Raw genomic sequence first — 27,474 nt, 5'->3', positions numbered from 1 at the left:
TGGGCAAGTCACTTCACTTCTCCTTGCCTCAGTTCTCTCATCTGCAAAGTGAGGATTCAATACCTGTTCTCCCACCTACTTCCACCGTGATCGCCAAGAGGGACCTGATTATTCGGTATCTACTCCAGTGCTTAGAGTGGTGCTTAGCACAGAGTAAGCGCTTAAATACCATTATTATTGTTATTATTATTGCTACTAGTAGTAATAAGCCCCCTAGATAAACTGTTGTGGTAAACTGTGAGCTCGTTGTGGGCAGGAAATGTGTCTTCCAACTCCTGTGGCACTCTACTCTCCCAAGCGCTTAGGACAAGGCTCTGCACACAGTAAGCACTCAATAAATTTGACTGATTGGTGTAATGCTTTATTAGGCCGGAGCGAGGACAATTTATTTGCTTTAAACAACTGGGTCTCCGTAAAATAGTTGGTCAGTGCTACTGCACCTCCTACGAATCAATGTCTTATCATGGCAGGAGAGTTCGCGTACGTCAGTGAAGCTCAGAGCTATGCCATTTTGGAGTTACTCTCTCGCTAGGGTTACCCGTAATGGAAACGTCTAAGCCGAAGCATCAGGCAAAGTCGATTCTCATATGCTGGGCAACAGCGACGTGGGAAAGAGTCAAAGGCAGATGATTAAGTGATCCAAGTGTTGATCAAAGACAACCACAGAGACTCAAGTTTTCTACTGCACGGAAGAAGGCAGTGGTGTAGACCACTTCCGTTGTTTTAACCAAGCAAACTCTATGGATAAAAAATACGAGAATGACTAACGAAGATGAGACGTTCCGGAGAAGACGTGTCCAGGGAGTCGCTATGAGTGGGAAATGACTCGACGGCATCAGCGTTTATGTGTTAAGGCCCTGGAAATGTGTAATTTCTCCAATCAGGGTTTCTGGGCTGTTCCTGAAGGGCCTCTGGTGGTATCGAAAAGAGATCATCAGTCCACCTGAATGATGATAATAATAATAATAATAATGATGGTATTTAAGTGCTTACTATGTGCCAAGCTCTGTTCTAAGCATTGGGGTAGATACAAGATAATCAGGTTTCCCCACGTGGGGCTCACAGTCTCAATCCTCATTTTACAGATGAGGTGACTGAGACTCAGAGAAGTGAAGTGACTTATTCAAGGTCACACAGCAGACAAGTGGCAGGGCTGGGATTAGAACCCACGACTTCTGACTCCCAAGCCCGTGCTCTTGCTGAAATTTACCCCCCTTCATGATCTGTGAAGACTTCCTGGCCCTTGTTTTGTCCCAAAGATTCCTAGGGATCGTACATTCAAGAAGATTCTTGAGTGGATATTTCATAAGCCTTTCTAACTGCCCGCAGGTTTCCTGTCCTGATTTGTTTCTACACAAATAAAGTTGAGGAAATTAAGCATTCTCCCAAACTGGGGACTGTCCCCAGGCTGATTGCTTAACATCATTCTGTAACACCTAAGAACAACTCCTCCTTCTTTTGTCCTATATATAGGGGAATTTAATCAAAGGAGACACCAACCGACTCCATAATTTCCACTGCTGCTTTCATCATGAAGATAGGAGGGGTCTTCCTACTCCTCTTTTTGGCATTTCTGTGCCTCACAGGTGAGTAGCCTTTGATGATCTATGATTTGAGCCTCGTCTTTGGTATCACCCCAATTCTGTTTGGGGTTTTAACCGCGGACAACTCTGCCCCTCAAGCTTCTAGAGTGATCAGTGCCTTGTTTTCTCAGGAGACCTGAAGAGCTGAACGATTAGGGATGAGAAACAGCTCTCGGGTTCAGGATAAGATCTGCTCTCGCTGGATGGTCGACAGTGGGGCATTCATCAAAGAAGCCTCTATTTTAAACGCGGTTTCTTCCACTGTAAAATGGTGTTCTCTGTGGGTGTCCCTCCTTTAGACCATCTGGAGAGATAAAAAGGATAATATACGACAATTATCCGAAAGCTCTAAGGGGAAGGTGAGGGGTGGCTATTGTTTGTACTGGGATGAGTTTGTATTGATGTTTCGGCTGAAATAGTCTTCTGAAATGTGAACCCCTCCTCCGCTTCGAGTCCCCCCCTACAAGGAACATTTCTGTTCCTTGGAGAGATGATAGAAGAGACTTCCTGATCTAGTTTGGGGAAGCTTTGCAGTTCTGATAGTTTTTTGCTTAGGAATGATTCCTGCACTAAAACACAGGTGTTGTGGCAGTCCAAAGCAAATGCACCGCTTCTAAATTATTTTCCTGAACCGAATCTTATCTTGATCTATTTTGGGCCTTAATCACCCAAATCAGAACAGGCCCAAACCAATCATTAAAGACTATATCCTAATGTCAGGGAGATTTGTGCTGTGAAGGCAGGACTGATATTTCTAGAGCCACAAATCTGTGGTCCCACTGCAGAAGAGTTTAAACATTTGAAATAGGATACAGAGGGGAACGGTGAGGTCCCCCTTTCTGTCCCGTTGGATGAAGTTCAGTAAGTTTGAGGGAAAAAAAAACCCCAAAAAGCCATCTAAAGATTGTGCCGAGCAGCTTGCCTTCTAAGCAGCATGGCGTAATGGATAGAGCACGGGCCTGGGAGTCGGAAGGTTGTGGGTTCTAATTCCTAGCTCTGCCACTTGTCTGCTGTGTAATCTTGGGCAAGTCACTTCACTTCTCTGTGCCTCAGTTCCCTCATCTGTAAAATGGGGATTGAGCCTGGGAATCCCACATGGGACAGGGACTGGATCCAACCCGATTTGCTTGTATCCACCCCTGTGCTTAGTACAGTGCCTGGCGTATAACAAGCGCTTTAAAAATACCATAATTACTGTTATTATTATTATTGTTCTCTGATACTGTACCCATATATCTATATCCTGACATTATATAGATCACTGTAACTTTTTAAAGTTCACTGTTACAATACGTTTATTGGAATTCAGTGAACATTTAAGCAGTTACAATTTGTTCTCTCAGCAATAGCGATGATACAGTATTATAATACTTGCCATTCCTTCAGAACTGTGGTGCAATTGTGTTGTGTGCAATTGTGTGCAATTTGGCCCACTCACGGACTTATTCTGGTACAGTGTCCTGTTTCCTCCTTCCTCTCCCTCCCCCAACTCAAAGCACTCCATGTGTTTTCTTCTAATTGTGCACTAAAATGTCAGGTCGTGGTGGGAATGACTGTTTTTTGAGTCCTTCTCTTTGAGAGTAGGGATAAAACCAGGCTGCTCTCCAATAACCTCCTAAATCAGCTCACCCGGGAAATTCTAGGAGGGCTTTTTTACTCATCTGATGAACAAACTGTTCTAAAGGTTCGAGTCCCGGCTCTGCCACGTGTCAGATGTGTGACTGTGGGCAAGTCACTTAACTTCTCTGTGCCTCAGTTACCTCATCTGTAAAATGGGGATTAAGACTGTGAGCCTCAGGTGAGACAATCTGATTACCCTGTATCTACCCCAGCGCTTAGAACAGTGCTCTGCACATAGTAAGCGTTTAACAAATACCAACATTGTTATTATTAAGGGAGGCTAAGTGGGAGGGAGAACAGGTATTTTACACCCATTTTCCAGATGAGGAAACAGAAGCATCCAGAGACCGTGTGACTTGTCCATATTCACATAATGGTCAAGTGGTCGGCCGGGACCAGAACTCGAGTCCTTAGTCTCCCCAGGTCCACGTTCTCTCTGCTAAGCCATGCTGCCTCAAATATTCAAACTTAAAGTAGAGCCAGGTTTCATCTACCTGACTTCTGAAGGAACTTTATTCCTAATTATGTCACTTTCTCTCAACCCTCCGATCAAGGCCAGAGGAAATGGGAGGTCTGAATGAGAAACCCCTCTGGCTCCTGAATTTCTAGCGGCTTCCAGGGCCAAGGAAATCTTGGTGGGCCAGTGAACTACAATGGCCACATCAGGTCCAGTGGCTTACACTTGCTCCTTTACTTCCAACATGCTCTGAGCTCCTTTCTGGGAAGCAGCCTGGCTTAGTGGAAAGAGCCCGAGCTTGGGAGGCAGAGATCGTGGGTTCGAATCCCGGCTCTGCCACCTGTCAGCTGTTTGACTTTGGGCAAGTCACTTAATTTCTTTGTGCTTCATTTACCTCATCTGTAAAATGGGGACTAAAACCATGAGCCCACGTGGGACAACCTGATAACTTTGTATCTATCCCAGCGCTTAGAACAGTACTTGGCATACAGTAAGATAATTATGATTATTATCATGGCAGAAGTAAAGGAACTCCCTCTCTCAAATTCCTTTGTTGGGTTTTCTCAGCTGGGCTTGAGCACTGTATAGGTCTGCAAATGGATCTCCACAAAGTCCCACTGGGTGATTGCTTCCCCGGGGTTAGCTGAGACTCTTCATCCTTGACTCTGTCAAATGGAATTTTTAATTTAACGAGCTCCTCCCACTTCCCCACATACAGATTAACGAAGCTATTACTATAATATAAAAATTCAGATTTCAACTCGGCTAACTGGTTAGATAGCATTAACATCTTTATGATCCGAGCAAATGTTGTGAAATCTCAGCTACTGGTGGGAAACCGGGTGAAAACTGCCTAGATATATTATTCAAATAGATTAAGACTTCTAATTCCTTTCTCTTTTCTTTCCTTGGCTTCCCTCTAGTTGCCGCACGAAAGCCTCAACAAAAGGTGAATCAATTTCAGTTTTTTTAATATCTAATTATAAAAAAAAAGCTGATCTTTTGTATGACACTTCCATAGTAGAACAAACACCACAAATAAGGAATGTGGTGGAAAGAAAGAGTATCTACAGGTCTTGGGAAGAGAGTGGAAATTTTACTGTGCTCAGAGCACTGACCAAAGCCTTTGGGAGAGTGCAGTAGAACAATGTAACAGTCACATTCCCTGCACCCAAAGAATTTACACTCTAGTTTTCTGGACTCTCAAAATGTACGCTATCTATTCCAGTCCTAAGCTAGACAATTACCTTACAATGGCCAGGAAAAGAAACAGGAAAGAAAATGTTCCCCATTTGGGGATGATAGATACGGTACCTATTTGGAAGAACTTTATGGGGTAGGATTAGCACTTAATCTAGAAAAGCATAAAATAGCCCGAGAGAGAGAAGTGTATTTAGAGACTAAAACCAAACACACCAGTTTGAAAGCAAAGATACTGTATTCTAAAGATTTATACATAACAATGGACCAGCACTGAATATGAATCACAAACGCTGTGTTGTAACTTAAAATGCACAGATGAAAAAAGATCAAAGGATTGGAAAGAAAAATTTATGAGGAAAGACTGAAGGGTTGGGAACAGTGAGCCAAAAGAAGAGAACATTGAGGTGTAAATACTGGTTCATTTTTCTAAGGGAAGTTAATATCCATCCCAGAAATCTTAGGAATTAGAACAAAACCCCCATATTCTATAAGAGTATAGATGGAGTGTAGCCATCTTCTTGTAAAGTCTTCTTGTAAAAATAGGGAAGTGGTTTACCAGTGCCTCCTTCCGCGCAGTGAAAACTTGAGTCTCTGCCGTTGTCTCTGATCAACATTTCGATCATTTGATCATCCGCCTTTGACTCTTTCCCATGCTGCTGCTGCCCAGCACAGATGAATCAACTCTGATGCTTCAGCTTAGACCTTTCCATTAAGGGTAGCCCTAGTGAGAGTATCTCTCAATGGCATAACTCTAAGCTTCACTGGCATTTGCAATCTCTCCTGCCGTGGGAAGGTGTTGATTCATAGGAGCGATATGATGTTTCCAGTGACGATGTATGGATCCGAAAGCTGGACAGTGGAAAAAAAAAACAGGATAGAAAGAGCATCGATTATTGGAGAAGGCTTTTCCGAATACCACAGACTGCCCAAAAAACAAACAAATGGATTTTGGAGCAAATTAAGTCAAAGTGGTCTTTGGAAGGCCAAATGACTTAGCATATTTTGGACACATAATCAGGAGGACTAATTCTCTGGAGAAGACACTAATGTTAGGAAAAGTCCAGGGAAAATGCGGAAGAGGCAGGCCAGTGGCTAGATGGACAGAAACCATAATAACGATGATAACAGAAGAACTGCAAGAAAGGTTACAGATTTTGTCAGATGCTCTGGAGAAAATATATCCATAGAGTCGCTATGAGTCAGAAACAACTCGATGGCACTTGATAATAATAATAGTTGGAGTACAGTTTAGAGGCAGGTGACTGAATACAATGATCTCTAAATTACCATCCAGCCTCAGATTTACCTGAAACTTTTTGGATAATTCCAAGTGGTTGCCTTTAATCCACCCCAGCGCTTAAGTGTAGTGCCTAACACATAATAAGCTCTTTTCGCCTTCACTTAGGCAAGAAGGTATATTTCTTTAGCAGTGGTGAAAGCTGTTTAGGGTGACCTCTCAAAAGAGCAAAGGAAAGAAATCAAAGCATTTTTGTTCCATTACAGGTGAACTGCAACAAATACCCAAGAAAGCCGGATGGCAGCGTAGGACCCTGCACCCTGATTGCTGGACCCGTCTGTGGAACTGATGGCAAAACCTATGGGAATGAGTGTAGTCTGTGTGCCACAATTGTGTAAGTATGATCTTTTGTGAGGCAGGGCAGATTTGAAAGATTTGTGCTATCAGACAAGACAGTTCTTAGCTTCCCAATCCTCTGCCCAGCCTAAAGGGTAATGAAAGATAAAATGTTTACACTGGATTAGATTTTTCCTCCTGTCCGAATCACTCCCTGGGAGCGAGGGATTTAGAGGGGCACGGGGGCTTTTTCAATTCACTAGAATACTAGTGAAACACACCCACGAGTATCTAGTTGAAACCTTAGGAGTGGGATTCCTCAGCACTGGTGAGAAAAGACTCCATTGCACTGTTATTATTATGATGATATTTATTAAAGTATTTGTTAAAGAGCTTACTTTGTATTCAGGACTATTCTAAGCCCTGGGGTAGATACAAGTTAATTGGATCAGACATAGTTCCTGTCCCACATGGGGTTTACCATCTAAGAGGGAGGTAAGAATAAGTAATGAATTACCATTTTGCAGTCGAGGAAAACGAGGCCCAGAGAAACTAAGTGATCCCACATGGGGTTTACCATCTAAGAGGGAGGCAGAACGAGTAATGAATTACCATTTTTCGGTTGACGAAAACAAGGCCTGGAGAAATTAAGTGACATACAGCCGGCAGGTTCCCAGAATAGTCCTCTCAGGCCAACGTTCTTTCCACTAGGACATCCTGCTTCTCAATTTGTGTTAAATAATTGGTCCCTCAGTTCTGATTCCTTTTTCACAGAGGAAGAAGCTGACCCCCAAAAAACTTAAATGACTTCTGGAAAATTATCACCCAGGCCCAGGCCCACTCTCACATTGGTGTGATCTGAGGATTTCAGGCCCACGTTCTTTCCACTAGGACATCCTGCTTCTCAATTTGTGTTAAATAATGGGTCCCTCAGTTCGGATCCCTGTTTCACAGAAAAGTAAGCTGACCCCCAAAAAACTTAAATGACTTCCGGAAAATGATCACCCAGGCCCAGGCCCGCTCTCACACCGGTGAGATCTGAGGAGTCCCTTCAGAAAGGAACATGCAACACACATCATCCCGCCTCTGCGACTTGTCTGCTGGGTGACCTTGGACAAGTCGCTTCGCTTCTCTGTGTCTCAGTTCCCTTAATTGTTAAATGCAGATCAAGACTGTGAGCCCCATGTGGGGCAGGGATCAAGTCCAATTCTATTTGCCTTTAATCCACCCCAGCGCTTAAGTGTAGTGCCTAACACATAATAAGCGCTTAACAAATACCACTATATTCATTTAATAGTAGTTATTGAGCACTTCCTATGTGCAGAGCACTGTACTGAGCACTTGGAATGGACAAATCGGCAACAGATAGAGACAGTTCCTGCCCATTGACGGGCTTACAGTCTAATCGGGGGACTATACACTTATAAATGTGCATACATGAGTGAAGTCCCGACTTTTATCCAAGGTTCTCCTTAGTCAGTAATCGATCACATTTATTGAGTCCTTTATTGTGTGCAGAGTATTGTACTAAGCGCTTGGGAGAGTACAATATAACAATAAAGAGACACATTCCCTGTTCTGAAGAGCTTACAGCCTAGAGCGGGGGACATGACATTAATATAAATAAATAAATTATGGATGTATATTTAAGTGCTGTGGGGCTGGGATAGGGAACGAATAAAGCGAGCTAGTCAGGGTGACGCAGAAGGGAGCTGATCCTCTTACATACATATACGCATATTTTTATATTCCATTACTTCCTATCTGCAATTCATTTTAATGTTCGTCATCTCTAGTAGCTTCTTGATGGCAGGGATCGTGTCTCCTCTTTCTATGCCGCTTTCGCAAGCATTCAGTCCAATGCTCTGCGCAGGGTACTCAGTAAATACTATCGGTTGATTGAAGTCATAGAATCTTGAGCCGTTACTGAGTGCCAGGTACTCGCTGACACAGTACTGACCGCCCGAGAAAGTACAGTACGACGGAGTTGGTAGATGTGAGCCTTGCATGCAGTCTCCAGGGCGAGACATTAAAAGAAATTCTTGGTATGTTCATAAATGATGTAGGGCAGAGGACAGGGTGAATATCGAGTGCTTAAAGGGCACGGATCCTTGACAAGAAGCAGCGGGGCTTAGTGGAAAGAGCACGGGCCTGGGAGTCGGAAGGTTGCGGGTTCTAATCCCGGGTCCGCCACTTGTCTGCTGTGTGACCTTGGGTAAACCAATTCACTTCTCTGTGCCCAGTTCCCTCATCTGTAAAATGGAATTAAGACCGTGAGCATCACGTGGGACAACCCGATTACCTTGTATCTACCCCGGCACTTAGAACGGTGCCTGGAACATAGTAAGCGCTTAACAAATACCATAGTAATTATTATTAATAATAACACAGAAGGGAGAGGGCAAAGGGGAAATGAGGACTTTGTCGGGGAAGGCCTTAATAAGGCTTTGATGGTGGAGAGGGTGATGGTCTGTCATATATGTGAAGGGGGAGGAAGTTCCAGGCCAGAGGCAGGATGTGGGCAAGGGGTTGGAGGGAAGGGAAGAATGTGAATTGATGGTTACTGTGGTTTATTTATATTTTGTATTTCATTTCAGAAAAACTAAAGGAAGAATCGGTCTTCGCCACCGAGGAAGGTGCTGAATTCTTGACGCTACTGACTACAGAACTGTGTTAATTCCACTATTCCCTTCATGCTTTTTAGAAACACACACTCTCCCTTGAGCCTGTACCCAATTTCTTACTCTTCCTCTCTCCAACACTCATTCTTTTTAATCCATTGAATTATTCAATAAAATAAGCTTTGCTGATCTACCAAGGGTTTATGCCTTATGTTGGGGCTGAGGTTCTAAGTGTCGCAAAAGGCAGATCCCAGATTTTTTTTTACAATTCATTAAACACTTACCAGGTGTCAAACACCATTCTAAACGCTGGGATAGGTAATAACAATAATAATAATAATAATGGTGGTATTTGTTAAGAGCATTGTTCTAAGCGCTGGGGTAGATACAGGGTAATCAGGTCGTCCCACGTGAGGCTCACAGTTAATCCTCATTTTACAGATGAGGTAACGGAGGCACAGAGAAGTTAAGTGACCTGCCCACAGTCACACAGCAGACCAGTGGCAGAGCCGGAAGTCGAACCCATGACCTCTGACGTTGAAGCCCAGGCTCTTTCCACTGAGCCACGCTGCTTCCCGTACACGTTAATTAAGTACACGTTAATTAGGTCAGACCCAGTCGCTATCCCGTAGGAGGCTCACAGCCAAGCAGGAGAGAGAACAGGTATCTCTGTTATAAAAAAATCTATATTTTACAGTTGAGGAGACTGAGGCACAGAGAAGTTAAGTGACCTGCTCGAGGTCAAACGGGCAAGGCAATTGACGGAGTGGGAATTAGAATCCAGGTCCTCTGACTTCCAGGCAAGCCCGGGAGCTTTCCGACCACTTGTCTGCTGTGTGATCTCGGGCAAGTCACTTCACTCCTCTGGGCCTCAGTTTCCGCATCTGTAAAACGGAGATCGAGACTGCGGGCCCCGTGAGGGACAGGGACTGTATCTAGCCTGATTTGCTTATATCCACCCCGGGGCTTAGTAATAATAATAATAATAATGTTGGTATTTGTTAAGCGCTTACTACGTGCAGAGCACTGTTCTAAGCGCTGGGGTAGATACAGAGTAATCAAGTTGTCCCACGTGAGGCTCACAGTTAATCCCCATTTTACACATGAGGTAACTGAGGCCCGGAGAAGTTAAGTGACTTGCCCACAATCACACAGCTGACAAGCGGCAGAGCCGGGAGTCGAACCCATGACCTCTGACTCCGAAGCCCAGGCTCTTTCCACTGAGCCATGCTGCTTCTCAAATAGTAGCAAATAAGAGCCCAGAAGGCTTAGAGCTTGCCCGAGTTAAATAGGCGCAAGGTGTCAGCTTTGCCCCCGATTTAAATCTGATTCAGTTGGAAATAATATTTCCTTATGTAGACCACAAAATAAAACCACAGCCATCCTCTTTGCCTTCCACAAACAACCACTTTCCAGTCAACTACCCACTTCCCGGTGAGTTCCTGGGACTGATGGGCCTAATTTAACTTTCCTACTTAAGTACCGTTGCTGTGGTAGTCCATGAAAAATATCTTTCGGAAGCTGTGGCTAGGACAATGGCGGCGTTCGTTAACACGATCTGATCTGTCACGAGAAACCTAGTCTCATGTAATGAGGAGACTTGTCTGGACTTGAGCAGAACTGAATGTCATGTGTTACACATGAAAACAATGAAATCCCATACTGATCACAAACCGAGCAGGTGATACTTGCGCCATTAATCGTCGCCTCGCGACTCCGGCAATCCTTTCCAACGGGAATGTTTCACTTGCTGGCACGGGCCTCGGAATCTGATTCCTAAATCACGGGTTAATGAAAAAGACGGGAAAGAGATTTCAAAATCCCAGCTTGTATAAAATAAGTCAGGGAGGGCTTAGTGAACAGTGAAGCTTAGAAATCATTCAGTGAACAGGGCCGAAGGTGCTTTCAAGACCCCCGTCTCTACCGGGAAGACGAAGCCTTTGGTGCCCATTTTGACCCTTTTATGCTTCTCTGACAAGCGATACCGGGGTGAAAGGATTTCAAGAGTGTGTTTGTTTCTTAAAGGCGTAAGATGAAGTTTTTATCAGAATTGAACACGGTCTGGAAATCATTAGTTGGTGCTCATCTCAATCAATCAATCAGTGGTACGTACTGAGTGCTTACTGTGTGCAGGATGTTATGCATATATATTCATATATGACATATCGTCTTGTGATGGTGACTCTAAAGCCCAGTTATCTGCATAGAGCAACTCCAGAATCACGGTCTCAAAGACGTGGGATGCAACGCACCAGGTGTTTAGCTGCACTGTTATTATCATTACGGTATTTGATAAGCGCCTACTGTGTGCCGAGCACTGTTCTAAGCGCTGGGGCAGATACAAGGTAATCAGGTTGTCCCACGTGGGGCTCCCAGTCTTAATCCCCATTTGACAGATGAGGTCGCTGAGGCACAGAGAAGTGAAGTGACTTGCCCACAGTCACACCGCAGACAAATGGCAGAGGCGGGATTAGAATCCACATCTTCTGACTCCCAAGCCCGTGCTCTTTCCACTGAGCCACGCCGCTTCTCTGTTGAGCGCTTACCGTGGGCAGGTACCGTATCAAGGGCCGGGGCGGATACGAGCAAATCGGGCCGGACGCAGTCCCTGTCCCATATGGGGCTCACGGTCTCGATCCCCGTTTTACAGAAGCGGTCACTGAAGCCCAGAGAAGTGAAGCGACTTGCTCATGGTCACACAGCAGAAGAGTGGCCGAGCTGGGATTAGAACCCATGACCTTCTTCTGACTCCCACTAGCCACGAGTCCGTGATGCTTCCCAGCGCGTGGAAAGCACAGTTCGGCAACAGAGAGAGACAATCCCTACCCAGCAACGGGCTCACGGTCTAAAACAACTGATTTGAACTTCGATATTGAAAGCGGTGTTAAAAGATGAAACGACTACTATAAAATGACTTGCCGATCCTCCGATTCGTGGCTCACGGAAAGAGGCCGGACTTGGGAGTCGGAGGGCATGGGTTCGAATCGCGGCTCTGCCACTTGTCAGCTGTGTGACCGCGGGCAAGTCACTTCACTTCTCGGTGCCTCAGCGACCTCGTCTGTAAAATGGGGATTAAGACCGTGAGCCTCACGTGGGACAACCTGATTACCCTGTATCTACCCCAGCGCTTAGAACGGTGCTCTGCACACAGTAAGCGCTTAACAGATACCAACACTGTTATCATTCAGTGTATGAATCACCTTCTAATGCCATCGTCCGAGCCTTCTGGTCGTTTCCCGTAGAATCCCCGTGTTCTTCACGACCCTGTGCTGGGTGTCCCTTTTCTCTAAAACATTCTAAACGTGACTTCATAATTGCCAGGATCCTCATCATAAATGGCGATTACTGAGTTCCTACCTGTTAATATCAACTGAGTTCAGTCTTCTGAGGCTTTAATTCTCGGAAAGCGCTCAAGGAGAATACTTTGGCCGATGGAGTCACCTTCTCCCTCCTGAAAATGAATACGGCCTTGATGCTCCCCTTCTTGACACTTTATTTCTCAGGTGATGACTTTTGAAATTTTTCCCAGCTCCTAAGACATCGTAAATCGGGATAGCTATCTTCTAGAGGGTTTTCGAAGTGTTTGTCTTGAAAAAAGGAAACATTCCCGGTGTACGAATGATGCAGTTCACTGCCTCCTCTAGATCGTAAGCTCGTTAAGGGCAGGGAACGTGTCTCCTAATTCTGTCGTATTGCACTCTCCCAAGTGGTTAGTACAGTGCCCTGCACGTAGTAAGCGCTCGATAATTGGCACGGATGGGTCGATTATAAGGAACAGCCTTAAAATTTGCCCAAATCCTTAAAAGCTTACGAAAAGAGACTTTCCTGTGCCAGAGACTCACTTGTCAGCGATCTGATCGTCACTGGCCTCATATCCTCCCCATCCCCTATATGTGCTTGGCTCTGTAACCCAAAAGCGTTTTGATTTTCACCCGCCCCTTACGGCACTTATCCGACTGTAATTTATTGTCTGTCTAGAAGCAGCGTGGCTCAGTGGAAGGAGCACGGGCTTGGGAGCCAGAGCTCGTGGGTTCGAATCCCAGCTCTGCCACTCGTCAGCTGTGTGGCTGTGGGCAAGTCACTTAACTTCTCTGTGCCTCAGTGACCTCTTCTGGAAAATGGGGATGAAGATTGTGAGCCTCAGGTGGGACCACCTGACTACCTTGTATACCCCAGCGCTTAGAACAGTGCTCTGCACATAGTAAGCGCTAAACGAATACCGACATTATTATGGTTATATAAGCTCTGACTGAGAGCGCGCCTCCTCCAGGAGGCCTTCCCAGACTGAGCCCCCCCTTTCCCTTTGCTCCCCGTCTCCCCCCATCCTCTGCTCTTCCCCCTTCCCCTCCCCTCAGCACTGTGCTCACTTGTATATATTACCCTAATTATTTTGTTAATGAGGTGTACATCGCCTTGATTCTATTTACATCTTGATGCTGTTGCCTTGTTTTTGTTTTGTTCTCTTTTGCTCTGCTGTCCGTCTCCCCCGTTTACACCGTGAACCCGTCGTTGGGCAGAAATTGTCGCTATCTGTTGCCCAATTGTCCATTCCAATAGTCCAGTGCTCTGCACATAGTAAGCGCTCAATAAATACTACCGAATGAATACTGACAGAGACCGTGATTACCTATTCTAGTGAATTGTACTCTTCCATTCATTCAGTAGTATTTATTCAATAGTATTTATTGAGCGCTTACTATGTGCAGAGCACCGTACTAAGCGCTTGGAATGGACAATTGGGCCACAGATAGAGACGGTCCCTGCCCTTTGACGGGCTTACGGTCTAATCGGGGGAGAATGCTTGGCACCCAGTAAACACTCGATAAAATATAATTATTATTGCTACTATTAACATAAATGCTATTGATTTATTGATTGGCCTGTTCTGCCTGTCGGCATTCTTGAACTGCTTTACTCGGAGAATTCTCTATTGTTCTAAATCATTTTTGGTCTTGGGCTGGTGGATAAAAACAAAACAAAACAAAAGCTCAATTTTTAAGTAGGGTTCTCCGGAGTCTAAAACACATTAGAGTAGCAGCGTGGCTCAGTGAAAAGAGCCTGGGCTTTGGAGTCAGAGGTCACGGGTTCGAATCCCGGCTCTGCCACTTGTCAGCTGGGTGACTGTGGGCAAGTCACTTCACTTCTCTGGGCCTCAGGTACCTCATCTGGAAAACGGGAATTCACTGTGAGCCTCATGTGGGACAACCTGATTACCCTGTATCTCCCCCAGCGCTTAGAACAGTGCTCTGCACATAGTAAGCGCTTAACAAATACCAACATTATTATCCTCTGCCCAACTTTCTTTCCCTGTTGTCACCTGTACTCTTTTACCGTACAGAGTGGAGCTCACTTCACCTTCATCCAGCATTTCATTCAATCCTTTTTACTGAGTGCTTACTACGTGCAGAGCACTGAGTTTTGTTTTGTTGTCTGTCTCCCCGCTTCTAGACTGTGAGCCCGTGGTTGGGTAGGGAGCGTCTCTACCTGTTGCCAAATCGTACTCTCCAAGCGCTTAGTATAGTGCTCTGCACACAGTAAATGCTCAATAAATACCACCGAATGAATGAATAAGCGCCTGGGAGAGTACAATATAACAATAAACAGACACGTTCCCTGCCCACAGCGAACTTACAGTCTAGAGGGGGAGACAGATATTAATAAAAATAAATGAATTGCAGCTGTGAGGTAGATAGAAGATCATCAGGTCGCACTTGAGGCTCACAGTTTCATTTATGAACTTATTCACATCCTGTTTAGCAGGCGCGAATGTGTCCGCATAAAACACGTAAAGCATGTTTTCCAGGTCTTTCCTCCCTCGTTAGAGGTCCCGCAGTATCCTTTTGGGCGGGGAAAAGGGTTACATTGATAGTCTGTACTTCTCAAGCTCCAAATGCACCCGAAGAGCGTGTTTTACAAATGCTACCTCAATCTTGAACTCTACTATCGTTACCTCAACACTGGGCTCTTTTATTTCATTCTTCTGCATTTCTATTCTTTGTTCCAGATCTATACGCGACCCCTCTGAAAAAGGTAAGAGGATTTGTTTCCCGTCTAAAAATTACTTCGGCCATCATCAAGCCAGGGCATTGGCTTGCAATATTTGTATTTATTCTAGAAAAGAAGATCGGGCGGAATCGTGAAAAGCGATATTGATAAGTACAGATACAGAGAGGGTGCTATGGGAAATTCCTTGAGTTTTAAGACGATTTATTTTCTAATTGTGCTTCTTCTGACTCCCAGGCCCATACTCTATCCACTAGGCCACAATGTTTCTCAATTTGCATTTGAATTTGCAGGAAGAGGGTATCACATCAGTGGTATTTATTGAGCACTTACTATGTGCAGGGCACTGTGCTAAGTGCTTGGGAGAGTACAATGGAAGCAGCGTGATCTAGTGGATAGATTACGGGCCCGGGGGTCGGAGGACGCGGGTTCTAATTCCGGCTCCGCCACCCGCTTGCCGGGTGACCTCAGGCGAGTCACTTCACTTCTCTGGGTCTCAGTTGCCTCATCTGTAAAATGGGGATTAAGATTGTGAGCCCCATGTAGGACAGGGATCGTTTCCAGCCGGATTTGCTTGCATTCCATCCGGCGCTTAGCACAGTGCCTGGCACATAGCAAGCGCTTAAAAAAATCCCACAATTATTACCGATACAACAGAGTCGGTAGACGTGTTCCCTGCCCACGAGGAGCTTACAGTCTCTTCTCTGATTTGGACTGTAAGCCCGTCAGTGGGCAGGGACTGTCTCCATCTGTTGCCGATCTGCACATTCCAAACGCTTAGTACAGTGTTCTGCACGTAGGAAGCGCTCAATAAATCCTTTTGAATTGAATTGGTGAATTCTAGGCAGACTTGGTGCCCAGCAGGGCCTCGGAGTTGATGGCCAACCAAGGTTGAAATGCTCCCAGATCCCTCCCGGGGGCAACTGGGTTTCAATTGCCTGCCCAAACCGGGCTTCCTGAATAGCCCCCAAGTAACTCAGGGGTATTTAGAGAAGGAGCACGGCCTAGCGGATAGAGCGTGGGCCTGGGAGTCAGAGGGACTGCGTTCTAATCCCAGCTCTGCCACTTGTCAGCTGTGTGACCCTGGGTGAGTCGCTTCGCTTCTCTGGGCTTCAGTTCCTTCATCTGTAAAATGAGACCGTGAGCCCTGGGTGGGCAGGGACGGTGTCCAACGAGATTGGCTCGTATCCACCCCAGAGCTTAGTACAGCGTCTGGCACCCGGTGAGCGTTTAACAAGTGCCACAGTTATCATCATCAGGTGTCCCAGGGTAGCTCAGTCGGTACAGGCGGATATTTACGAAAGCCCGCTTCTCCCCAGGGGGTGGGCTGCTTCTTGGGCTGTCCCTCCTGACCCGAGACAGAAGATGGAGATGAGTCGTTACTGTTATTTTAACCACTCTAGGCAAAAGAAGAAAGTTCCCCGCCTCTTGTCGTCTGAACCACGGAAGGAAACATGAAAGACGATTTGACCTGTCAGTTTTATTTTAGGTTACTGCCTGTAGCTATTACCAAGAGAGACCACTAGATCAGCAACGTCTGTGCTATATAAAGGTTCATCTAATCTGTGGCTCAGATGGCAGAACCTACCCCAATTTCTGTGTGCTTTGCTATGTTCAAATGTAAGTAAACAAACAAAAATAAAACAATTTCCAACTGTGGGACAGATTCACTGAGGGCCAGGCCAAGGTTCCTCCTTTCTATCTGAATGTTTTCTTTTCCACGTGAGGGCCAAAAGCTCAGCTCCCATAGGTACCAGGGCGTTTATATGCCGTATTGCTGTGCTGGGAAAATCACGTCCCCAAATGTGTTTTTCTGGGACTAAACGATACCGCTTTATTCCTTATGGAAGTTTCCCCGTGAGTTTAGGCCTTTTGGTGACAATTCAGATTTTTTTGCCTACGACAGTTTTCTTCACTTTTAAATTTGTTTTGCAACACAGTGCTTTCGTCTGGATCTGGCCTAGGGGAGTTGATTTTCACAGGTGGAGATTTTCAGGAGAAGGTTCCACTATCTTCATGAAGCCTCCTAGGGCAAGACTGGCACCAAAAATCTCATTAACACCAGACGTAAGGTTAAATAGACAAGGGCAAAGTTAACGCGGCCACACATATCCACCCCTACTCTGAGTCTGTCTTAGGAATTTGGACACTCGCATGTTGACACGACTGATAGTACCTCAGGTATCAATAATATCAGTCATAATAATAATGGTATTCATTAAGGGCTTACTATGTGGCAAGCACTGTTCAAAGCATCGGAGGTGATACAAGCTAATCAGGTTGGACAGAGTCCCTGTCCCACATGGGGTTCCCAATCCTAATCCCCATTTTACAGATGAGGTAACTGAGGTACAGGGAAGTGAAGTGACCTGTCCAAGGTCACGCAGGAGAGAAGGGAGGGAAGACCGGGTGTTAGGGTTCCACAAAGCCGCAGGCCGAGTCGAAACGGGGAGCGCGAAGCGGGAGACGGACAGGTACGGCGGGAGGCAACCGGTTTCTGGAAGACTTCGAAGGGCCCCGGGTAGAGAAGCAGCGTGGCTCAGTGGAAAGAGCCCGGGCTTGGGAGTCAGGGGTCATGGGTTCGAATTCCGGCTCTGCCACTTGTCAGCTGTGGGACTGTGGGCAAGTCACTGTGCCTCAGTGACCTCAGCTGTAAAATGGGGATTAACTGTGAGCCTCACGTGGGACCACCTGATTACCCTGTATCTCCGCCAGTGCTTAGAACGGTGCTCTGCACATAGTAAGCGCTTAACAAATACCAACATTATTATTATTATATTTTTTTTTTATCAATTTTTATTACTATTAATACCTGAGGTACTGTCTGTTAATCGTGTCAACATGCCAGTGTGCAAATTCCCAAGACAGACTCAGAAGTAGGGGTGGATATGTGTGGCCGCGTTAACTTTGCCCTTGTCTATTTAACCTCACTTCTAGCTTTAATGAGATTTTTGGTGCCAGTCTTGCCCTAGGAGGCATCATGAAGGAAGTGGAACTTTCTCCTGAAAATCTCCACCTGTGAAAATCAACTCCCCTAGGATAGATCCAGATGAAAGCATTGTGTTGCAAAACAGATGTATGATATTTTTATAATATAAAATTTAAAATTCTTATGCTATTTTATTATTATAAAATCAGCAGCAGCAGCATTGATTGAGTACCAACCGTGCGCAGGGCATCTGGTGATTGCCGTTCTTTCCTAATCGTGCCTCCCCTCCCCGGGCCCCGACACTGCAACTGGGCTGAGTGGCTTGAGGGAATCCTTTGGGATCCAGACAACTTGGTGATGGGTTGATGGATCGGTGAGGGAGGGGTGAGGGACGAGAGGAGAGGCAATCCCCAGTCCACGGGGTCAAATGGGCCCAAACTGAATGTCTCTAATATCTCTCATTTTTTTTTCTAGTGAATCTAATAACAGAATTCAATTTAAACATCATGGAAAATGCTGACTCGTTCCACGTGGTTTCTTTAGTTTCACCCTTCCACTAGCCCGTGCCTTCAGAGAAATGAAACGTCTCCTCGGCAGGCGCCTTATTGAGGTCCTATCATCTATTTTTACCTTCTTGTCCTAATAAATAATATTTGACTGAAGTCTTTTTTTAACAGGGAAATTAATTAAAGATTTTGGGGGGGGGGTCACATAGCACCTTTCAAACTGTACTCGGAAAACAGAAACCGCACCGTTCCTTCAGTGAGAGGGTGCTGGCAAATCCAAAGCTATCCATCCGTGTGACGTTTATTTTATTTCTTCACATCAAGAAACTGGCGTGGCTTAGTGGAAAGAGCACAGGTTGGGAGGGATGGTCTCTATCTGTTGTCTAACTGTACATTCCAAGCGCTTAGTACAGTGCTCTGCACATACTAAGCGCTCAATAAATACTATTGAATGAAAGAGCACAGGTTGGAAGGGATCGTCTCTATCTGTTGCCGAACTGTACATTCCAAGCGCTTAGTACAGTGCTCTGCCCATAGTAAGAGCTCAATAAATACTTCTGAATGAAAGAGCGCTGATTGGAAGTCAGAGGACATGGGTTTTAATCCTGGATTCGACACTCGTCTCCTGCATGACCTTGGACAAGTCACTTCACTTCTCTGTGCCTCAGCTCCCTCATCTGTAAAATGGGGCTCAAGACCGTGAGCCCCACGTGGGCAACCGGATGATCTTGTATCTACTGGTGCTTAGAACAGGGCTCGGCACGTAGTAAGCACTTAACAAATGCCGTAGTTATTATTATTAATAATAATGTTGGTATTTGTTAAGCGCTTACTATGTGCCGAGCCCTGTTCTAAGCGCTGGGGTAGACACAGGGGAATCAGGTTGTCCCACGTGGGGCTCCCGGTCTTAATCCCCATTTTACAGATGAGGTCACTGAGGCACCGAGAAGTTAAGTGACTTGCCCGAAGTCACACAGCTGACAAGTGGCCGAGCCGGGATTCGAACCCATGAACTCTGAACTCCAAAGCCCGTGCTCTTTCCACTGAGCCACACTATTATGACATGAGGGGGGGTTTTTGTCTTGAGAAAGTTTAATTCTCAAATGAAATCCTCCCCCTTCAAACTCCTCCCATAGATTTTCATCTTTTGCATTCCCATTCACAGGCACTTCAGTGAACTATTCGGAGAACCTACCTATTCAAACATCCACCAAAACGCTACGTGGTCGATCTCCTGAGATTAAGACTTTAATACGGAGGACAGCCTTTTGGCTCATTAATTGGTGATTCAGTTTCACTGTTTTTTCTCTTCTGCCCTCGTTGAGACTAGCCTGGAATCATCAACGGTATTTATTGAGCACTTACCGTGTGCTAAGTGCTCGGGAGAGTACAGTTTACCAGATGTGCTGGACACGTTCCCTGCCCGCCACGAGCTTACAGCCTAGAGCACTTGGCAGAACGTGACAGAGTTGGTAGATGCGTCGCTGGAAATCCTCATCGCGTTGAGGAAACAGCAAAGCTCTCGTCTCCGGCTTCACGATCATGAACTGATCTTCCACAAGGAGCCATCGTGTTAAGAGATCGGGCTCAGACAGTCGAGAGGCAGCGCGGCTCAGGGGAAAGAGCACGGGCTTGGGAGTCAGAGGTTGCGGGTGCGAATGCCGACAGTGCCACTCGTCAGCTGTGTGACCGTGGGCAAGTCACTTCACTGCTCTGGGCCTCAGTGACCTCATCTGTAAAATGGGGGTTAAGACTGTGAGCCCCACGTGGGCAACCGGATGATCTTGTATCTACTGGTGTTTAGAACAGGGCTTGGCAAGTAGTAAGCGCTTAGCAAATGCCATAATTATTATTATGACATGAGGGGTTTTTTTGTCTTGAGAAAGTTAACTTGAATGAAATCACTCCCCTTCAGACTCCTCCCAAAGATTTTCATCTTTTGCATTCCCATTCACAGGCGCTTAAGCGAGCACGGGCTTGGGATTCAGAGGTCATGGGTGTGAACCCTGACAGTGCCACTTGTCAGCTGTGTGACTGTGGGCAAGTCACTTTACTTCTCTGGGCCTCAGTGACCTCCTCTGTAAAATGGGGATGAAGACTGGGAGCCTCACGTGGGACAACCTGATGACCCTGTATCCACCCCAGCGCTTAGAACAGTGCTCTGCCCATAGTAAGCGCTTAACCAATACCAACATTATTACTATTATGTCCTCTATACAACATATTCATTTCCTTAATCATTAACTATCTTCTTCAAGCATCTACTGAAATTTGGCTTCATTACGTCGGCAGCCACGGGTGCCAACTCCACGGGGCAAGTGGGGTGATCCACTTGCAGTTTCCCTCTTTCTCTGACCCGCCACTCTGAGCCGTTTTGCCTCTAGGCCCGGCCGATTGCCTCAGAACGAGAAAACCCCAAGTGCCGCTGAGCTTCCCACTCAGCTGGAGCACGCACCCTCCCCATTTTGCTCATCCTGCCTGGCATATTCCCAGCCTCACGGCACCTATGTATATATCCGCGATTTACGTTCGTATGTGTATATTTTTTTATATCAATGTCCGCCTCCCCCGCTAGACCGTGAGCCGGTCGTGGGCGGGGAATGTCTCTGTTTATTGTTAGATTGCTCTATCCTAAGTGTTTAGTACGGTGCTCTGCATACACAAAGCGCTCAATAAATACGACTGAGTGAATATTAAAGGTCTCAAGATAGGATGAAGCTTAGTACAGTGCTTTGCGCACAGCAAGCGCTCAATAAATACGGTCGAATGAACGAATATTAAAGGACTCCGGGTAAGATGGAGCTCAGTATAGTGATTTGCACACAGTAAGCGCTCAATAGATACGATTGAATGAATGAATTAATAAATAGTAAAGGTTTCAAGTTAGGATGGAGCTTTCCTCCTTTGTCCAGCCGGAAAGCCCCGGCCCGTTGATGAGATCAGAGGCGGGGCTTGGTATCTGCTCACTTGGTCTCTATTATAAGAGAATAAAAGAACAAATTATAGGAGAAGTAGCGTGGCCTAGTGGAGAGAGCCAGGCCCTCGGAGTCGGAAGGACCTGGGTTCTAATCCCAGACTCACCACTTGCCTGCTCTGTGACCTTGGGCGAGTTACTTAACTTATCTGGGCCTCAGTTACCTCACCTATAAAAAGGGGATTAACAGTTTGAGCCCCAGGTCCAACCTCCTTTGCTCGTATCCATCTCAGTGCTTAGTACAATGCCTCGAACCTAGTAAGCGCTTAATAAATACCAGAAAAAAAAAGCAGGGCTGGGTAATTGCCCCGAGATGAGAATTCACTGCTGTCTGTCCTAAAATCATGCACTGCGCTCTCTGCTCACCAACTGTATATGAAGAAACTTCATATTGAATAGAGTGGATCTTTGATTAACAGACAAAACTCTGTCAAACTCCACTCCCAATTACTACGAGTAGAAATAAACTTGTCTCCGGCATCCCCGCTTGAACACGACGCAGAGTCCGTGAGATTTTCTTCGCCAGTGGCCATTTCGACAGTCATTCGTTTACGTAAGTGACCCCGAATGCCCAAATTACTGGAGGGAGGGAGGTCGTTCCCGGAAGCGGAGCATAGTGTTTTCTGGGTTTCTCTTGATTAATGTGGATTTGATTAGCTAGAATGAATGGAGTCGATGGTGGCACTTCTTACATTTATGTGGCACTTGGACACTTCCAGCACGTTAGGGTGGGGATTTCTTAGGGTAAATAACTAAAAGGTCAAAATCACTAATAAAAATAGTATGTCCTTTAAAATGTTTTTCATTTGTGTAGAGCAACTTCCCAATATGGGCGATCCTTTAATCTATTTTACATTCTTAGGAAATGTACTTTCTCTTGGCCGCTTCACACTGTACGTTTTCACGGAGAAATTAAGCTTTTACTGCATCTGAGATTTAAGTCAGAGAAGCCGCACGGCCCAGAGGGAAGAACGCGGGCCTGGGAGTCAGAGGACCTGGGTTCTAGCCCCAGCTCTGCCAATTGCCTGCTGGGTGGTGTTGAGCAAATAAATTTATCTGGGCCTCAGTTACCTCATCTGTAAAATGAGGATTAAATCCTCCTCATCCCTCCAATTCAGGCTGTGAGCCCCTTGTGGGACGGGGACTACGTCCAACCGAAGCAGCTGAAGAGAAGCAGCGTAGCTCAGTGGAAAGAGCGCGGGCTTGTGAGTCAGAGGTCATGGGTTCTAATCCCGGCTCCCTTGTGACCTTGGGCAAGTCGCTTAACTTCTCTGTGCCTCAGTGACCTCATCTGTCGAAGGGGGATTAAAACTGAGAGCCCCACAGGGGACGACCTGATCACCTTGTATCCCTCGGTGCTTAGAACAGCGCTTTGCACATAGCGCTTAACAGATACCCCAATTTCATTTTATTTAACTGATAAATCTGTATCTACCCCAGCGCTCAGAACACTGCTTAACCCACGGTAAGCGTGGGTTAAGTCTATGAGGCAAGTGGAGTGGGGAAAGATGACTTGCCTATTTATTGCCGATTTGTTTCCGCAGGAAACAAAATCTTCTCACTCTAGGCTTCGAGGCTGTCCATCACCTCGCCCCCTCCTACCTCTCCTCCCTTCTCTCTTTCCACCGCCCACCCCGCACGCTCCGCTCCTCCGCCGCCCACCTCCTCACCGTCCCTCGGTCTCGCCCGTCCCGCCGACGACCCCCGGGCCACGTCCTTCGCGGTCCCGGAACGCCCTCCCTCCTCACCTCCGCCAAACCGATTCTCTTCCCCTCTTCAAAACCCTACTTAGAGCTCACCTCCTCCGAGAGGCCTTCCCAGACTGAGCTCCCCTTCTCCCTCTGCTCCCCCCCCTTCACCTCTCCGCAGCTTAACCCTCTTTTCCCCCCATTTCCCTCCGCTCCTCCCCCTCTCCCTTCCCCTCAGCCCTGTACTCGTCCGCTCGACTGCATATATTTTCATTACCCTATTTATTTGGTTAAGGAGATGCACATCGCCTTGATTCTATTATTTTGTTAATGAAATGTACATCACCTTGATTCTATTTATTTTGCTATTGTCTTAATGAGATGTTCATCCCCTCGATTCAATTTATCGCTATTGTTCTCGTCCGTCCGTCTCCCCCGATTAGACCGTAAACCCGTCAGAGGGCAGGGACCGTCTCTATCTGTTGCCGATTTGTCCATTCCGAGCGCTTAGTAATAATGTTGGTATTTGTTAAGCGCTTACGATGTGCAGAGCGCTGTTGTAAGCGTCGGGGGAGATACAGGGGAATGAGGTCGTCCCACGTGAGGCTCACAGGCTTCATCCCCATTTTACAGATGAGGGAACTGAGGCCCAGAGAAGTGAAGTGACTCGCCCACAGTCACACGGCTGACAAGTACAGTGCTCTGCCCACGGTATGCAGCGTGGCTCAGTGGAAAGAGCACGGGCTTTGGAGTCAGAGGTCACGAGTTCAAATCCCCTCTCTGCCACCTGTCAGCTGGGTGACTGTGGGCGAGTCGCTTCACTTCTCTGGGCCTCAGTTCCCTCCTCTGTAAAATGGGGATGAAGACCGGGAGCCCCACGTGGGACAACCTGATTCCCCTGTGTCTACCCCAGCGCTTAGAACAGCGCTCTGCACAGAGTAAGCGCTTAACAAATACCAACTTATCAATAAATCCTACTGAATATTTAGAATGAATTTACAATTTTTCCTTTTTAAAAAGTAAATTACAAAACAGACTGGCTACCTCTGGCTCAGCTTCAGGCGATGTCTTGGCTTACTCTTCCACCTCCTGACTGATTTTAATACTGCATCCTTTTACCTGGCTAACGCTCAGTACGCAACACGCTGTGTAGAGACTTCACGTTAGATCCGCTTTATGGTATTTGTTAAACGCCTACTACGTGCCGGGCGCTGTAGTAAACACCGGTGTGGATACAAGCAAATCGGGTGGGACACAGTCCCGGTCTCACGTGGGCCTCAGTCTTCAGCGTGGCTCAGGGGAAAGAGGCCGGGCTTTGGAGTCAGAGGTCAGGAGTTCGAATCCCAGCTCTGCCACTTGTCACCTGGGTGACTGTGGGCAAGTCGCTTAATAATAATAATAATAATGTTGGTATTTGTTAAGCGCTTACTCTGTGCCGAGCACTGTTCTAAGCGCTGGGGGAGGCACAGGCTCATCAGGTTGTCCCACGTGGGGCTCACGGTCTTCATCCCCATTTTACAGATGAGGGAATTGAGGCCCAGAGAAGTGAAGTGACTTGCCCACAGTCACACAGCTGACTTTACTTCTCTGGGCCTCAGTTCCCTCATCTGTAAAATGGGGATGAAGACCGTGAGCCCCACGTGGGACGACCTGATTCCCCTGGGTCTCCCCCAGCGCTTAGAACAGTGCTCGGCACGTAGTAAGCGCTGAACGAATACCGACATTATTATTAATTTCCCTGTTTTACAGGTGATTCGACTAAGGCACAGAGAAGTTAAGCGACTTGTGGGTTTCGTTTTCCATGTGATGTAATTCAAATGATCCATTCTGGAAAGATTGGATTTCTTGGAATGGTTATTTTCAAATTCACCACTAACTCTCCTTTCTTTCTCTTCTTCCACTTCCTTTCTTCCTAAGGAAATGACCTGTAATTACCTGCCGTAATGAAAGAAGTCGCACAAAGAGAACCAAAAAGTGATATTGTGTTTCTCCAAAGCGGCCCTTTGGAGTTTGGATTGGAACTGCACACGGCGCGGCTTAGAGAAGCAGCGTGGCTCCGTGGAAAGAGCCCGGGCTTGGGAGTCAGAGGTCATGGGTTCGAATTCCGGCTCCTCCACTTGGCAGCTACTGTGGGCAAGTCACTTAACTTCTCTGGGTCTCAGTTAACCTCATCTAGAAAATGGGGATGAAGACTGTGAGCCCCACGTGGGACAACCTGATGACCCCGTATCTCCCCCAGCGCTTAGAACAGTGCTCCGCACATAGTACGTGCTTAACAAATTCCGACATTATGAAGGCAGGGGAATTCATTGATTCATTCGATCGTATTTATTGAGCGCTTACTGTACGCGGAACACTGTACTAAGCGCTTGACTAAATGGAGGGTCCAGTGATATTCCGATTAGGTTTACCTAGAGCAGCGTGGCCCAGCGACAAGAGCACCCGGCTCCGCCATCTGTCTGCTGTGTGACCTTGGGCAAGTCGCATCACTTCTCTGTGCCTCAGTTACCTCATCTGTAAAATGGGGATTAAGGCTGCGAGACCCAGGTGGGACAGGGACTGCGTCCAACCTGACCAGCTCGTATCTACCCCAGGGCTTAGTACAGAGCCTGGCACGTGGTAGGTGTTTAACGACTGGGCTTCGGAGTCAGAGGTCATGAGTTCGACTCCCGGCTCTGCCCCTTGTCAGCTGTGTGACTGTGGGCGAGTCCCTTCACTTCTCTAGGCCTCAGTTCCCTCATCTGTAAAATGGGGATGAAGACTATGAGCCTCACGTGGGACGACCTGATGACCCTGTATCTCCCCCAGCGCTTAGAACAGCGCTCGGCACCTAGTAAGCGCTTAACAGACACCAACGCTAACAAATACCGCAGTGACTAGACGGCGGACTCGCCGTGGTCGGGGAACGTGTCCGCTAAATCGCTTATGTTGCACCCAACCAACTGCTTGGTACAGTTCATTCATTCGATAGTATTTATTGAACGCTTACTACGTGCAGAGCACTGGACTAAGCGCTTGGAACGGACCATCCGGCAACAGATAGAGACAATCCCTGCCCAGCGACGGGCTCGCGGTCTCATCGGGGGAGACGGACAGCAGAGCGAAACAGAACGGAGACGAGAGAACATTATCACGAGAAATAGAATCAGTTCTCTGCATACAGTAAGTACTCAAGAAATATAACTGATCAAATATAACTGACTCCCCTCTTTCCCCGCCTCCGTTTTTAGTCCATCGCCAAATCTTCTTGAGTTTTCCCAGCTTCCACACCTTCCTCTCCACCCAAACTGCTTATTTTGGGCAGGGAATTTGTCTTTTAGAGAAGCAGCAGGGCTCAGTGGAAAGAGCACGGGCTTTGGAGTCAGAGGTCATGAGTTTGAATCCCGGCTCTGCCACTTGTCAGCTGTGTGACTGTGGGCGAGTCACTTCACTTCTCTGGGCCTCAGTGACCTCATCTGTAAAATGGGGATGAAGACTGTGAGCCCCACGTGGGACAACCTGATTCCCCTGTGTCTACCCCAGCGCTTAGAACAGTGCTCTGCACATAGTAAGCGCTTAACAAATACCAACATTACCTTTTGTTGTATCCTACTCTCCCAAGTGCTTAGTGCAGTGCTTTGCACACAGTAAGCGCTCCATAAATATGATCGAACGGATGAAATAGCCACCGTATTAGTTCAGGAACCTATCGTATCCCCGTTTTCCCAGTCCGATGACCCCATCAGCCTTTTCCCTGGCCTCTGCCTCCAGCCTTTCTTTTAAAAAATGGTATTTAAGGGTTTACCTCTGTGCCAAGCACTTTATTAAACTCTGGGAGAGCGTGGTTTAGCGGAAAGAGCCCGGGCTTGGGAGTCAGGGGTCACGGGTTCGAATCCCGGCTCCGCCACTTGTCAGCTGTGTGCCTGTGGGCAAGTCACTTCACTTCTCTGGGCCTCAGTGACCTCATCTGGAAAATGGGGATGAAGACTGTGAGCCTCACATAGGGCAACCTGATGACCCTCTATCTACCGCAGCGCTCAGAACAGTGCTCTGCACATAGTAAGCGCTTAACAAATACCAACATTCTCTCAGTGGAAAGAGCCCGGGCTTGGGAGTCAGAGGTCATGGGTTCGAATCCAGGCTCTGCCACTTGTCAGCTGTGTGACCGTGGGCAAGTCACTTCTCTGTGCCTCAGTTACCTCATCCGTAAAATGGGGATTAACTGTGAGCCTCACGTGGGACAACCTGATGACCGCGTCTACCCCAGCGCTTAGAACAGTGCTCTGCACATAGTAAGCGCTTAACAAATACAAAAACAGAAGCAGCGTGGCTAAGTGG

The 27,474-nt window shown here is 46.8% G+C and overlaps 2 protein-coding genes across 2 annotated transcripts; both read left to right on the top strand.

The window, feature by feature from the left end:
- Window positions 1-1,510: 1,510 nt before the first annotated feature.
- LOC103171500 (ovomucoid-like) lies at window positions 1,511-9,250 on the top strand. Its single transcript, XM_007673325.2, has 4 exons — window positions 1,511-1,586; window positions 4,584-4,609; window positions 6,367-6,494; window positions 9,034-9,250. The coding sequence occupies exons 1-4, from the start codon at window positions 1,532-1,534 to the stop codon at window positions 9,077-9,079; spliced, it is 255 nt and encodes an 84-aa protein (XP_007671515.1). The 5' UTR covers window positions 1,511-1,531; the 3' UTR covers window positions 9,080-9,250.
- Window positions 9,251-12,394: 3,144 nt separating this feature from the next.
- LOC103171499 (ovomucoid-like) lies at window positions 12,395-18,651 on the top strand. The gene is made up of 4 exons (XM_007673324.2): window positions 12,395-12,560; window positions 15,062-15,087; window positions 16,550-16,680; window positions 18,464-18,651. Exons 1-4 carry the CDS (start codon window positions 12,515-12,517, stop codon window positions 18,507-18,509), a joined length of 249 nt encoding a protein of 82 aa, XP_007671514.1. The 5' UTR covers window positions 12,395-12,514; the 3' UTR covers window positions 18,510-18,651.
- The last annotated feature ends 8,823 nt before the right edge of the window (window positions 18,652-27,474 follow it).

The sequence above is a fragment of the Ornithorhynchus anatinus genome, chromosome X1 (genome assembly GCF_004115215.2).
Source record: "Ornithorhynchus anatinus isolate Pmale09 chromosome X1, mOrnAna1.pri.v4, whole genome shotgun sequence".
Taxonomy (NCBI): domain Eukaryota; kingdom Metazoa; phylum Chordata; class Mammalia; order Monotremata; family Ornithorhynchidae; genus Ornithorhynchus; species Ornithorhynchus anatinus.
The sequence above is the reverse complement of the archived record's forward strand: the minus strand, read 5'-3'. Positions and strand labels throughout refer to the sequence as shown.

Excerpts from the sequence above, each read along its gene's own strand:
- LOC103171499 (XM_007673324.2), top strand. The coding sequence starts at position 12,515 with ATGAATACGGCCTTGATGCTCCCCTTCTTGACACTTTATTTCTCAG. Across the intron at positions 12,561-15,061 it reads CTTGACACTTTATTTCTCAG|ATCTATACGCGACCCCTCTG; the intron begins GTGATGACTTTT and ends TCTTTGTTCCAG. Across the intron at positions 16,681-18,463 it reads GTGCTTTGCTATGTTCAAAT|TGAATCTAATAACAGAATTC; the intron begins GTAAGTAAACAA and ends TTTTTTTTCTAG.
- LOC103171500 (XM_007673325.2), top strand. The coding sequence starts at position 1,532 with ATGAAGATAGGAGGGGTCTTCCTACTCCTCTTTTTGGCATTTCTGTGC. Across the intron at positions 4,610-6,366 it reads CACGAAAGCCTCAACAAAAG|GTGAACTGCAACAAATACCC; the intron begins GTGAATCAATTT and ends GTTCCATTACAG. Across the intron at positions 6,495-9,033 it reads AGTCTGTGTGCCACAATTGT|AAAAACTAAAGGAAGAATCG; the intron begins GTAAGTATGATC and ends ATTTCATTTCAG.